Genomic DNA, 12,837 nt, shown 5'->3' on the forward strand with positions numbered 1-12,837 from the left:
CCTTGTCCGCAGGGCTGGCATTTCTGCTTTGTAGGAGGGCACTCTTTAGGTGCCCTGAGAGCTGCCCCAGCCTTTGTCTGGGTGACTTGTGGGAACAGGCTGCCACTGTTTGGGGGGATGGGAGGGTTGTAGGTGGGAAGGGGCTGCAGGGCAGTCCTAAGAGGGCAGCTTAGCTCCCGAGTGCCCTGGGTGTGCACGGCAGGTCCTGGGTTACAGAGTACAATGAAGAACCGGGTAACATGCCTCTTGTCTAGTAGACAGTGCCAATTAAAGAACGAATGCCAACAGTGAGAGGACCTTCCAGATGGTATCCCAAGGGCTTTATTCTTTGAAGGCCAGACAGTCCATCCCACTCCCTTGGACGTCACCATGGGGAGCCATGACCTGGACCATACAGGGGAACAGGTGAGAGGTAGGGAACAAGCCTCTTCCTCGAGGCTGGGGAGGAGAGAGGGGGGAGGAAAGGGGCTGGGTTGGCAGAGGGAAGCCATGGGAAAGGGATGGCTGACTGGCCCAGGGATAAGGCCAGCCTAGAAGTGCCCTCACCTGCCCAAGCCAGCAGAGGGCAGGACTACCAGGGCCCTGGGGCGATGATGGGAGGAGGCCAGGGTCCGTCCTGAAGGCTTGTCACTTGTCCAGGTGCCGTAGCAGCAGGTCCACAGCCTCAGCGAGGTTGTCCACATACCCATCAGCCTTCACTTCTGGATGGTGCTCGTCGCTGGGTCTGAAGAACAGGCCATGGGTTAGTCTCTAGTAGTATTTGGGACCGCGTTGTCTTTATTTCTGACATTGATGTTACTACGTCAAAATACCAGAGCTTAGGTGACATTATAAAGAAAATAAGGCAGGTGTGGGGCACACGCCTTTACTCCCAACACTCAGACGGCCGAGTAAGTAGGAGGTCCCTGTGAGTTTGAGGCCAACCTGAGGCTAATTCCACATCACCCTGGGCTAAAGCAAGACACTATCTCGAAAAACCAAAAAAAGAAAAAACAGAAAGTAAGAAAATAAGTTTCAGGCTATAGAGATGGCTCAGCTTGCACAGCCTGCTATCCCAGTTCAATTCCCACTATCTACATAAAGCAGGATGCACAATGTGGCAGGTATCTGCAGTTTGTTTTCAGCAGCAAGAGGCCCTGGTATGCCTTTTCTCATTCTCTCTCTCTCTCAGCAAATAAATAAAATTAAATAAAATATTTTTTAAAAAGAAAATAAGAGTGCTGGAGAGATGGCTTAGGGGTTAAGTGCTTGCCTGTGAAGCCTAAGGACCCTGGTTCGAGGCCCAATTCCCCAGGACCCACGTTAGCCAGATGCACAAGGGGGCGCACGCGTCTGGAGTTTGTTTGCAGTGGCTGGAGGCCCTGGCGCTCCCATTCTCTCTCTCTGCCTCTTTTTCTCTCTGCCTCTCACTCTCAAATAAATAAATAAGAATAAACAAAAAAAAAAGAAATAAATCTCTAAAAAAGTTCTTGAAAGGATCCTCTATGCTGAAAGGAAAGAAAAGCACACATATAAGGAAACTGGTAAAAAAACAAACCATACTCAAATACTAGTCAATACAAGAGAGCAAAGGTAAAACCAGAAGAACTACAATACAAGAAAAACAATAAAAATAAACACATACCTTTCAATAATAACTCTTATCACCAATGGCCTCAATGCCCCAACCAAAAGACAGGCTTACAGACTGGGTTAAACAGCAGAATCCTTCAATTTGTTGCCTCCAAGAAACTCACCTTTCTACAAAGGATGGACACTATCTTAGGGTGAAAGGTTGGAAAATGGTGTTTGAAGCACATGGGCCTAGAAAACAAGCAGGGGTTGCTATACTAATATTTGACAAGGTAGACTTCAGTCCAACATTAGTTAGGAAAGATAAGGAAGGTCAGTTTATATTGATTAAAGGCACACTCCAACAGGAGGACATTACAATCCTAAACATATATGTACCTAACATGGGGGCTCCTAACTTTATCAAACAAATGCTATTAGAACTAAGGTCACAGATAACACCAAACACAGTGGTAGTGGGTGACTTCAACACCCCACTCTCATCAATTGACAGGTCATCCTGGCAAAAAAATAAACAGAGATGCATCTGGATTAAATGAGGTCATAGAACAAATGGACCTAACAGATACATATAGGACATTTAATCCAAATGCTGCAAAATGCACATTCTTTTCAATAGCACATGGAACATTCTCTAAAATTGACCATATATTAGGACACAAAGCAAATCTTAACAAATACAGGAAAGTTGAAAAAATTCCTTGCATTCTATCTTACCACAGTGGAATCAAACTACAAATCAATAGCAAGAAAAGCTATAGCGCATACACAAAATCATGGAAACTAAAGAATACACTACTAAATGATGAGTGGGTGAATGAAGAAATCAATAATGAAAGAATTCATAGAATCAAATGATAATGAGAAAAGGGAGATTTATAGCTTTAAGTGCCTATATTAAGAAATTAGAAAGGTCTCAAGTAAACAATGCTTCACCTTAAAACCTTGGAAAATGAAGAACAAGGCAATTAATAATCAATAGATGGGAAGAAATAATAAAGATTAGGAAAAAAATTAATAAAATAGAAACCAAAAATCAATCCAAAGAATCAATGAAACGAAGAGTTGGTTCTTGGAAAAGATAAACAAGATTGATAAACACTTAGCAAATCTGACCTCAAAAAAGAGAGAAGAGACACAAATTAATAAAATTAGAGATGGAAAAGGCACCATCACAACAGATACCAGAGAAATTTAAAAAATCATAGACATACTATAAGAACCTATACTCCACTAAGTTTGAAAATCTGAAGGAAATGGATGATTTTCTTGATTTATATGACATACCAAAAATAAATCAAGATGAGATTAACCACTTAAATAGACCTATAACAACTATGGAGATCCAAGCGGTTATCAAAAATCACCCAACTGAAAAAAGTCCAGGCCCAGATGGATTCATTGGTGAATTTTACCAGGCCCTCAGGAAAGAACTAACACCATTGCTTCTTAAACTTTTCTGTAAGATAGAAAAGGAAGGAATCCTACCAAACTCTTTATACAAAGCCAGCATCACCCTGATATCAAAAACCAGATGAAGATAGAACAAATAAAGAAAATTACAGACCAATCTCCCTCATGAAATAGATGCAAAAATTCTCAACAAAATATTGGCAAACAGGATACAAGAATATATCACAACGATCATTCACCCTGACCAAGTAGACTTTATCCCAGAATGCAAGGAGGGTTCAACATATGCAAATCGATAAATTATATTCATATATTACACATTATATAAATGGACTGAAGGACAAAAATTACATGATCATCTCATTAGCTGCAGAAAAAGCATTTGGCAAAATCCAACTTCCCTTCATGATAAAAGTCCTAAAGAGACTGGGAGTTGAAGGAACATATCTCAACATAACAAAGGCCACTTATGACAAACCTACAGCCAACATAATACTAAATGGAGAAAAACTGGAAGCTTTTCCACTAAATTCAGGAACAAGACAGAAGTGTCCACTGTCCCCACTTTTACTTAATATAGTACTAGGAGTCTTAGTCATAGCAATAAATCAAGAGACACACATAAAAGGGATACAAATTGGAAAGGAAGAGGTCAAATTGTTATTATCTGCAGATGACATGATTCTATATATAAAGGACCCTAAAGACTCTACCAGCAAACTGTTAGAACTGATAAACACCAATAGCCATGTAGCAAGATACACAATAAACACAAAGAAATCAGTAGCCTTCCTATATGCTAACAACAAACACACAGAGGATGAAATCAGAGAACCACTCACATTCACAACTGCATTAAAAAAAATAAATAAATAAGAGCTGGAGAGATGGCTTAGCGGTTAAGCACTTGCTGGTGAAGCCTAAGGACCCTGGTTTGAGTCTCAACTCCCCAGGACCCACGTTAGCCAGATGCACAAGGGGGCACACACATCTGGAGTTTGTTTGCAGTGGCTGGAGGCCCTGGTGTGCCCATTCTCTCTCTCTCTGTCTGCCTCTTTCTCTGTCTGTTGCTCTCAAATAAATAAAAATAAACAAAATAAATAAATAAATAAAGGAATAAACCTAACTAAGGAAGTGAAGGATCTCTACAATGAAAACTTTAAAACACTTGAGAGAGAAATTGGAGAAGACACTAGAAAATGGAAAAACAACCCGCATTCTTAGTTCAGAAGAATCAATATTGTGGATATGGCAATCTTACCCAAAGTAATCCACACATTTAATGCAGCCCCCATCAAAATTCCAATGGCATTCTGCACACAAATAGAAAAAACAATCCAAAAATTCATTTGGAAACACACACACACAAAATCCTCAAATATCTGAAATAATTTTGAGCAACAAAAACAAGTCTGGTGGTATTACCATACCTGATTTGAACCTATATTACAGAGCCATAGTAACAAAAACAGCATGGTACTGGCACAAAAACATACATGTAGATCAATGGAACAGAATATAGGATCCAGATGTAAGTCCAAGTAGCTATAGCCACCTGATCTTCAACAAAAATGCCAAAAATACTCATTGGAGTTTGGAGAAAAGGTAGCCTCTTCAGCAAATGGTGCTGGGAAAATTGGATATGTATCTGTAGAAGGATGAAAATAGATCCTTATCTCTCTCCATACATAAGAATTAAGTCTAAATGGATCAAAGACCTTAATATCAGACCTGAAACTCTGAAAGTGCTTCAGGAAAAAGTAGGGGAAACCCTTCAACATATTGGTCCTGGCAAGGACTTTCTGACTATAACCCCAATTGCTCAGGAAATAAAACCACAGATCAACCACTAGGACCTCATGTAATTACAAAGCTTTTGTATGGCAAAGGACACTGTGAATAGAGCAAAGAGGTAACCTACAGAATGGGAGAAAATCTTTGCCAGCTATACATCTGATAGAGAATTAACATATGGGATAAACAAAGAACTCAAAAAAACTAAATAGTAAGAAATCAAACAACCCAATTGAAAAATAGGCTATACAACTAAATAGAGTTCTCAAAAAAAGAAATACAGATGGCATATAAAAATCTAAAAAAAGCTCTACATCCCTAGTCATCAAGGAAATGCAGATTAAAACTAAATTCATATTCCATCTCACTCCTGTCAGATTGGCTACCATAATGAAAAGAAATGACCATGGATGCTAGCGAGGATGTAGAAAAAGGGGATCCCTTCTACAGTGTTGGTGGGAATACAATCTGGTCCAGCCCTTGTGGAAATCAGTGTGGAGGTTCCTGAGACAGCTAAAAATAGATCTACCACATGTCCCAGCTATAGCACTCCTAGGCATATATCCTAAGGGCTCATTACCTTAAACATACTTGTTCAACCATGTTTATTGCTGCTCTATTTACAATAGCTAGGAAATGGAACCAGCCTAGATGTCCTTCAACTGATGAGTGTATAATGAAGATGTGCCACATTTATACAATGGAGTTCTACTCAGCAGTAAAGAAAAATGAAGTTATGAAATTTGCAGGAAAATGGATGGATCTGGAAAGGATTATACTAAGTGAGGTAACCCAGGCCCAGAAAGCCAAATGTCACATGTCTCATGTGGATCCTAGCTACAGATGATTGGACTTCTGTGCGATTAGAAATAAAACTCAGTCGCATAGGCCAATAAGCTAGAAAGGAGATATAAAGGGAATAGAAAGGGAGGGAGGGAGGACTTAATATGTTGATATTGCATATATGTAAGTAGAAGAACAGATTAATGGTGGTGAAAAGGCCTAAGTGAGGTCAGGGGAAGAGAACTGAGTAAAGGAAAGGTAGAGGAAGGGCTAATCAAAATCTAAGAGGATACAAATAAGTCATATGGAAACCTACTTTTTTGGACAATCAAACATTCAGAAGCCATAGATTGTTACTAAAAATTTTCTGTGCCAGGGATGGGATACCTTCCTGTGAGTTGTTGGCCAGGCAAGTCCTAATGCCCCCAAAACATTACAGCTCATTGCTGAGGCCCTTGGTTTCCCACCAGGAATAGAGGGCAAGATCCTATTGCTGAAGACTCCCATACTTGGGCTGCAAGGCCACTGAGAAACCCTGCTGGAGCTGAACTGAAAACCTCCTCCATGTAGAACAGCTGACAGAAAGCTGGAAAAGTCTATGCTGCATGCAGTTCAATGGGAGAAAGTGAAATCACCAGTGAAGATACCCAACAGTGGACACTGCAAGCTTTAAATTTGGCCAGCCAGGCCAAATGAGCCAGTGGGTGCAATAGTAGCACATCTGAAATGGAGGAAAACAACCGCTCTCTAATTGGACTGGAGGCCCTAAAGCTGTAACGTCTGTTGGTGTCTGGATAAATGTATATACTATGCTCACCAAACTGCCCAATAAGTGCTTCTCTTAATGTTCATACCCATATATTAATGCTACTCTCACTTTTGGTTAGAGAAGCTTCTCTTTTCAGATGGCCGTGACCTTGGGATGACTCAAAAGGCACCATGGTGCTGAGATGAAGTGACAGAGGAGTGCTTAGCACTACAATATCTCTATCACACCTTCCAAGGCTCAGGGTCCATTGCGGAAGAGGTGGCAGAAAGAATGTAAGAGCCAGAGAAAGGGTAGGACTCCTTACAACGTGCTTCTCCAGACACAAAATGGCCTGGATAGCCATGACCTCACAGTGCCTGACACTACCTACACAAGACCCTCATAATAGGAGGAAAAGATCATGACATCAAAATAAAAGAGAGACTGATTGGGAGGGGAGGGGATATGATGGAGAGTGGAGTTTCAAAGGGGAAAGTTGGGGGAGGGAGGGAATTACCATGAGATCCTGTTTACAATTATGGAAATTGTCAATAAAAGTAATAATAATAGGACTGGAGAAATGGCTTAGCAGTTAAGGCATTTGCTTGTGAAACCAAAGGACCCAGGTTTGACCCACGTAAGCCAGATGCACAAGGGGCACACGTATCTGGAGTTTGTTTGCAGTGGCTGGAGGCCCTGGTGCGCCCATTCTCTCTGTCACTCAGTCGATCTCTCTGTGTCTCTCTCTCTCTTGGATTGCAAATAAATAAATAAAATTTAAAATAATAACAATAAACCCAAGAATAATTTTTTAAAAGAATAAATAAATCTTATTTTACATTATATATACAGGTTGAAGGACAAAATCACATGATCATCTCATTAGACACAGAGAAAGCATTTGACAAAATCCAACATCCCTTCATGATAAAAGTCCTACAGAGCCTGGGAATAGAAGGAACATATCTCAATATAATAAAGGCTATTTACGACAAGCCTACAGCCAACATGTTACTAACTGGGGAAAAACTGGAAGCTTTTCCACTAAAATCAGAAACAAGACAAGGGTGTCCACTGTCCCCAGTTTAGTTTTGGAAGTCTTAGCCATAGCAATAAGGCAAGAGACACACATAAAAGGGATACAAATTGGAAAGGAAGAAATCAAGTTATCATTATTTGCAGATGACATGATTCTATACAAAAAGGACCCTAAAGACTCTACTAGCAAACTGTTAGAGCTGATCAAAACCTAAAGCCATGTAGCAGGATACAAAATAAATACACAGAAGTCAGTAGCCTTCATATATGCTAACAACAAACACACAGAGGATGAAATCAGAGAATCACTCCCATTCACAATTGCATCAACAAATATAAAGTACCTTGGAATAAACCTAACCAAGGAAGTAAAGAATCTCTACAATGAGAACTATAACACACTCATGGGAGAAACTGCAGAAGACACTAGAGGGCTGGAGAGATGGCTTAGCGGTTAAGCGCTTGCCTGTGAAGCCTAAGGACCCCGGTTCGAGGCTCGGTTCCCCAGGTCCCACGTTAGCCAGATGCACAAGGGGGCACACGCGTCTGGAGTTCGTTTGCAGAGGCTGGAAGCCCTGGCACACCCATTCTCTCTCCCTCTATCTGTCTTTCTCTCTGTGTCTGTCGCTCTCAAATAAATAAAATAAAAATAATAAAAAAAAAGTAATTAGAAAGGTCACAAGTAAAGAACTGAATGCTTCTCTTTAAGGCCTTGGTGAAAAAAGAACAAGGCAAACCAAAAATCAGTAGACAGGAAGAAGTAATAAAGATTAGGGCAGACCTTAATGAAACAGAAACCACAAAAAAAAAAAAAAAAAAAAAGAAGACACTAGAAAGTGGAGAAACATCCCTTGTTCCTGGATTGGAAGAATCAATATTGTGAAAATGGCAATCTTACCTAAAGCAAACTACACATTTAATGCAATCCCTATCAAAATTCCAAAGGCATTCTTCATGGAAATAGAAAAAAACAATCCAAAAATTCATTTGGAATCACAAAAAACCTCGAATATCTAAAATAATACTGAGCAATAAAAATAAGGCTGGTGGTATCACCACACCTGATTTTAACCTATACTATAGAGCCATAGTAACAAAAACAGTGTGGTATTGGCACAAAAACAGACATGTAGATCAGTGGAACAGAATAGAGGACCCAGATGTAAGCCCAAGTAGCTATAGCCACCTGATATTCGATAAAAATCCCCAAAATACTCATTGGAGAAAAGACAGCCTCTTCAGCAAATGGTGTTGGGAAAACTGGATATATATCTGCAGAAGGATGAAAATAGATTCTTCTCTCTCTCCATGCACAAGAATTAAGTCCAAATGGATTAGAGACCTTAACATCAGACCTGAAACTCTGAAACTGCTAGAGGAAAAAGTAGGGGAAACCCTTCAACATAAATTGGTCTTGGCAAAGACTTTCTGAATACAACCTCAATTGCTTAGGCAATAAAACCATAGATTAATCACTGGGACCTCATGAATTATAAAGATTTTGCACTGCAAAGGACACAGTGAAAAAAGCAAAGAGGCAACCTACAGAATGGGAAAAAATCTTCGCCAGCTATATATCTGATAGAGGATTAATATCTAGGATATACAAAGAACTCAAAAAGTTAAATAATAAGGAATCAAATAAGCCAATCAAAAAAAATGGGCTATGGAGCTAAATAGAGCATTCTTAAAGGAAGAAATACGAATGGCATATAAGCATCTAAAAAAATGTTCTACGTCACTAGTCATCAGGGAAATGCAGATTAAAACTACATTGAGATTCCATCTCACTCCTGTCAGATTGGCCACCATCATGAAAACAAATGATCATAAATGTTGTCAGGGATGTGGAAAAAGAGGAACCCTTCTACACTGCTGGTGGGAATGCAATCTGGTCCAGCCATTGTGGAAAACAGTGTGGAGGTTCCTAAAACAGCTAAAGTTTGATCTACCATATGACCCAGCTATAGCACTCCTAGGTGTATATCCAAAGGACTCATCTCATTTCCTTAGAAGTACGTGCTCAACCATGTTTATTGCTGCTCAATTTATAATAGCTGGGAAATGGAACCAGCCTAGATGTCCCTCAACTGATGAGTGGATAATGAAGATGTGGCACATTTATACAATGGAGTTCTACTCAGCGGTAAAGAAAAATGAAGTTATGAAATTTGCAGAAAAATGGATGGACCTGGAAAGGATTCTACTAAGTGAGGTAACCCAGGCCCAGAAAGCCAAGTGCCCCATGTTCTCTCTCATATGTGGATCCTAGCTACAGATGATTGGGCTTCTGCGTGAGAATGAAAATGCTTAGTTAGCAGAGGCCAGTAAGTTAAAAAAGAGACATTAAGGGAAGAGAAAGGAAGGGAGGAGGGTACTTAATAGGTTGATATTGTATATATGTTAAGTACAATGATTGAGATGGGGAGGTAATATGATGGAGAATGGAATTTCAAAGGGGAAAGTGTCAAGGGGAGGGAGAGAATTACCATGGGATATTTTTTTATAATCATGGAAAATGTTAATAAAAATTTTAAAAAAAGAATAAATAAATCTTTTAAAAGGGGGGAGGGGCTGGAGAGATGGCTTAGTGGTTAAGGCGCATGCCTGTAAAGCCTAAGCACCCAGGCTCGATTCTCAAGGTCCCATGGAAGCCAGATGCACATGGTGGCACATGTGTCTGTAGTTCATTTGCAGTGGCTAGAGGCCCTAGCGTGCCCATTCTCACCCTCTCTCTGTCTCTAATAAATAAATAAATCTAAAAAAAAAAAAAAAAAAAAGGCCAGGCATGGTAGTGCACGCCTTTAATCCCATCACTAGGGATGCAGCGGTAGGAGGATCACTGTGAGTTCGAGGCCACCCTGAGACTACATAATGAATGCCAGGTCAGCCTGGACTAGAGTGAGACCCTACCTCAAAAAAACAAACAAACAAAACAGTTTGTTTTAGTTCATTTTGGAGGCTGGAAGTCAGGCCATTGCTTCATAAGCCTTGCCTCTAGAGAGCCTCCAACAGCATCGCAGTGGGGGAGGGGCGGCGCAAGAGAGTGAGCAGAGGACAGGCTCCGGCTTCGAGAACAACTCACTACAGTGGTTTCTTCTTTGGGTCCAGCAAACTGCCTTTGACCTTCCTGACGGCTGGAACACAGTGACGACCCGTCCTAGGCCCCACTCTTGAAGGTCCCTCCACCTCCCACATCACCATACTGGGGACCGACCCTTGGGAAACCAACCAAATCCCAACCTTAGCCATCAGTGCCTCCACGCTGCCCCCTGAAGCCATTCCCAAGGGCTGCAGCAAAGCTGCTTTCCAGCATGCCTGGCCTTAGCCTGAGGAAACCCACGTCATCTGCCCAGTAAGGTGGCCTGACTGGTGGCAACTGCCATCTGTTCCTCTGCGGCCCCACCCAGGCATACATGCCCTCATCCTTCCCAGACCTGCCTCTTGCTGGGAGCCCACATGGCCCTGTGGCCGAGCGCCCGCTGGTTTCAGCTCCTTCTATGACTCCATGGAAGCGTCTCCTGGGGACGCACCTCCCTCGGCCCGTGGCGTAGTCACCCGCATGCTTTGCGAGTGCGACGACCTGGGACGTGTGCTGTAAGGACGACTGGGGTGTGGACATCCAGCTCCTGCCTGCACCAACACCCACAGGTGCCACGTGCCGTCCAGTCCTTCCTACCTCACAGAGGTGGCACCTGGAATCTGGGCAAGGCCCTTCTCTGGGTGAGATTCTGGGGACCGGAACCCCTCTCTCCACCTTCACCCACTCACCAGCCACAGCAGAGGCCTGGATGAAAGCTGGGCTGGTTGTGGAAGCCATGGCACCCTGCCCGGGACTTCCCAGATAAGGGGCTGCAGGCTGAGTCCTGAATTCGGAAGTTCAGGGTTCCAGGAGATCGCGTAGATCCACGGAGGGGGCCATGTCACAGGAGGTGCCAGGTGGGCTCATCCTGATAGTCCTTTGAGGCGGTGAGACATTCCAGGAGTACGGGCAGTCCTGGCAGGGCCTCACACACAGAAGTTGCTGGAGCGAGCCAGGAGGGGACCGGCCACTGGCCACCGGCCACCGCAAACCTGCGGCTGAGGTTCTGTGACCGCCCTGGCTCCTGCCACTGGCTCTTCCCTCCAGTCCAGCCCCCATCGCTCTCTTCTGTAGCCAGATATACTCTCCTAAATGCTCCCCCAGTTCACACTGCTGTGGCCCCTGTGGCCCCTACCGCCCCCAGCACAGCTCAGCAGAGCAGACGCGTTCCTTCTGCTGGGCCCTCCACATGACAGCCACTGGCTTCAGACCTTCCAGGCTGTCCTCCAGGCCTGGCTCTGGAACGTTTTTACTTGTGAGACAGTCTGTGTAGCCCAGGCTGAGTCTCAAACTCATAGCAATTCTCCTGCCTCAGCATCTTGAGGGCAGGGCTCACAGGCCTGAGCCATCATGCCCGGCAACAGAATGCTCTTGAAACCTGTTCCACGGTGAACATCTCTATACCCTTCAAGACCCCACTTAGCTGTTCCGTCCGTGGAGTGAGGTACAAATTTGTCTCCTGCCTTATCGTGGTTGGATGCTGGCTGCCCTGCTGCCCCCCTGCCAGGGCCTGTCCTGGTTGTGCCTCCTGGAGGGAGAGACCCTGTCCTCTGCCCTCCATACCCTCCATGCAGGCCTGGCTCAGAGCAGCACCCAGGAAGTGTCACCCCATGAATGAACAAAAGTGCTCAGGAGGAGGGCGCTGCTTGTCATTAGCCATTCCTCCCCCTCGAGTCCCCAGGGTGGGGAATGACCCAAGCAAGGGGCAAAACAAGGCTGCACTGTGCACACAGCCTACCGGGAGGTCTTCGCAGGGGCTCAGATGCCCTGGCCAAGGCACCCAGCAAGGCCACCTCGGCCTCCTCCATGTCCAGGGCACAGGCAGCCAGCGTCTCCTGGGAACCCAAAGAGGACCTCTTCAGGGTCAGCACTGCCCCGGGCTTCCTCCTGTGTCTTCCCGCCCTTGCCTGCTCCCTGAGGGCAGGGCAGAATGGGGATCCCACAACTAAGGGGGACATGTGTCCTTGTCCTCTGATTTGGCTGGGTTGGCTGTCCCCCTGAGGCTAAGGCTAGGGGACAGTGCATCCAGTGAATTGGGAACTGGCACGGGATAGTGACGCCAACTTGAGGCTGTGCTGACGGAGCTGGAGGAGGAGGACAAGGGCATCACTTCATGAGACCCGAGGTGACAGCGCAGTGGAAAGGGCATCTGTGCAACGGGGTGGGGGAGTCTGAGGTCCCCGGGGCCTGGTGCCAGCACACAGCTTTCCCAAATGGTAGAATGGCATGGCAGGAAGAGCTCATCCTGCTCACAACTTCCAGTTACTGTAAAGGCACGCGGGGACAGCCTGGCACAGGGCATGTGCCTGCAGGACGTCCTATTGGCCCAGAGCATATGTTACTGACACAGCTTCGTGGGGCCGGCAGGATGCCAGGATGTCACATGACCAGTCACAGCCACCCTGTG

The 12,837-nt window shown here is 44.1% G+C and overlaps 1 protein-coding gene across 2 annotated transcripts in view; it reads right to left on the reverse strand.

The window, feature by feature from the left end:
• Nucleotides 1–298: 298 nt before the first annotated feature.
• Nucleotides 299–12,837, reverse strand: part of LOC101615351 (phospholysine phosphohistidine inorganic pyrophosphate phosphatase) — a 158,910-nt gene continuing 146,371 nt past the window's right edge. For both annotated transcript variants that reach the window (XM_045157941.1, XM_004659265.2), the window contains one exon: nt 299–724. In XM_045157941.1, the coding sequence (XP_045013876.1) occupies nt 689–724 (36 nt within the window). In that variant the 3' untranslated portion in view covers nt 299–688. The remainder of the gene's footprint in view (nt 725–12,837) is intronic.

Source organism: Jaculus jaculus, chromosome 1 (genome assembly GCF_020740685.1).
Source record: "Jaculus jaculus isolate mJacJac1 chromosome 1, mJacJac1.mat.Y.cur, whole genome shotgun sequence".
Classification (NCBI taxonomy): Eukaryota; Metazoa; Chordata; class Mammalia; order Rodentia; family Dipodidae; genus Jaculus; species Jaculus jaculus.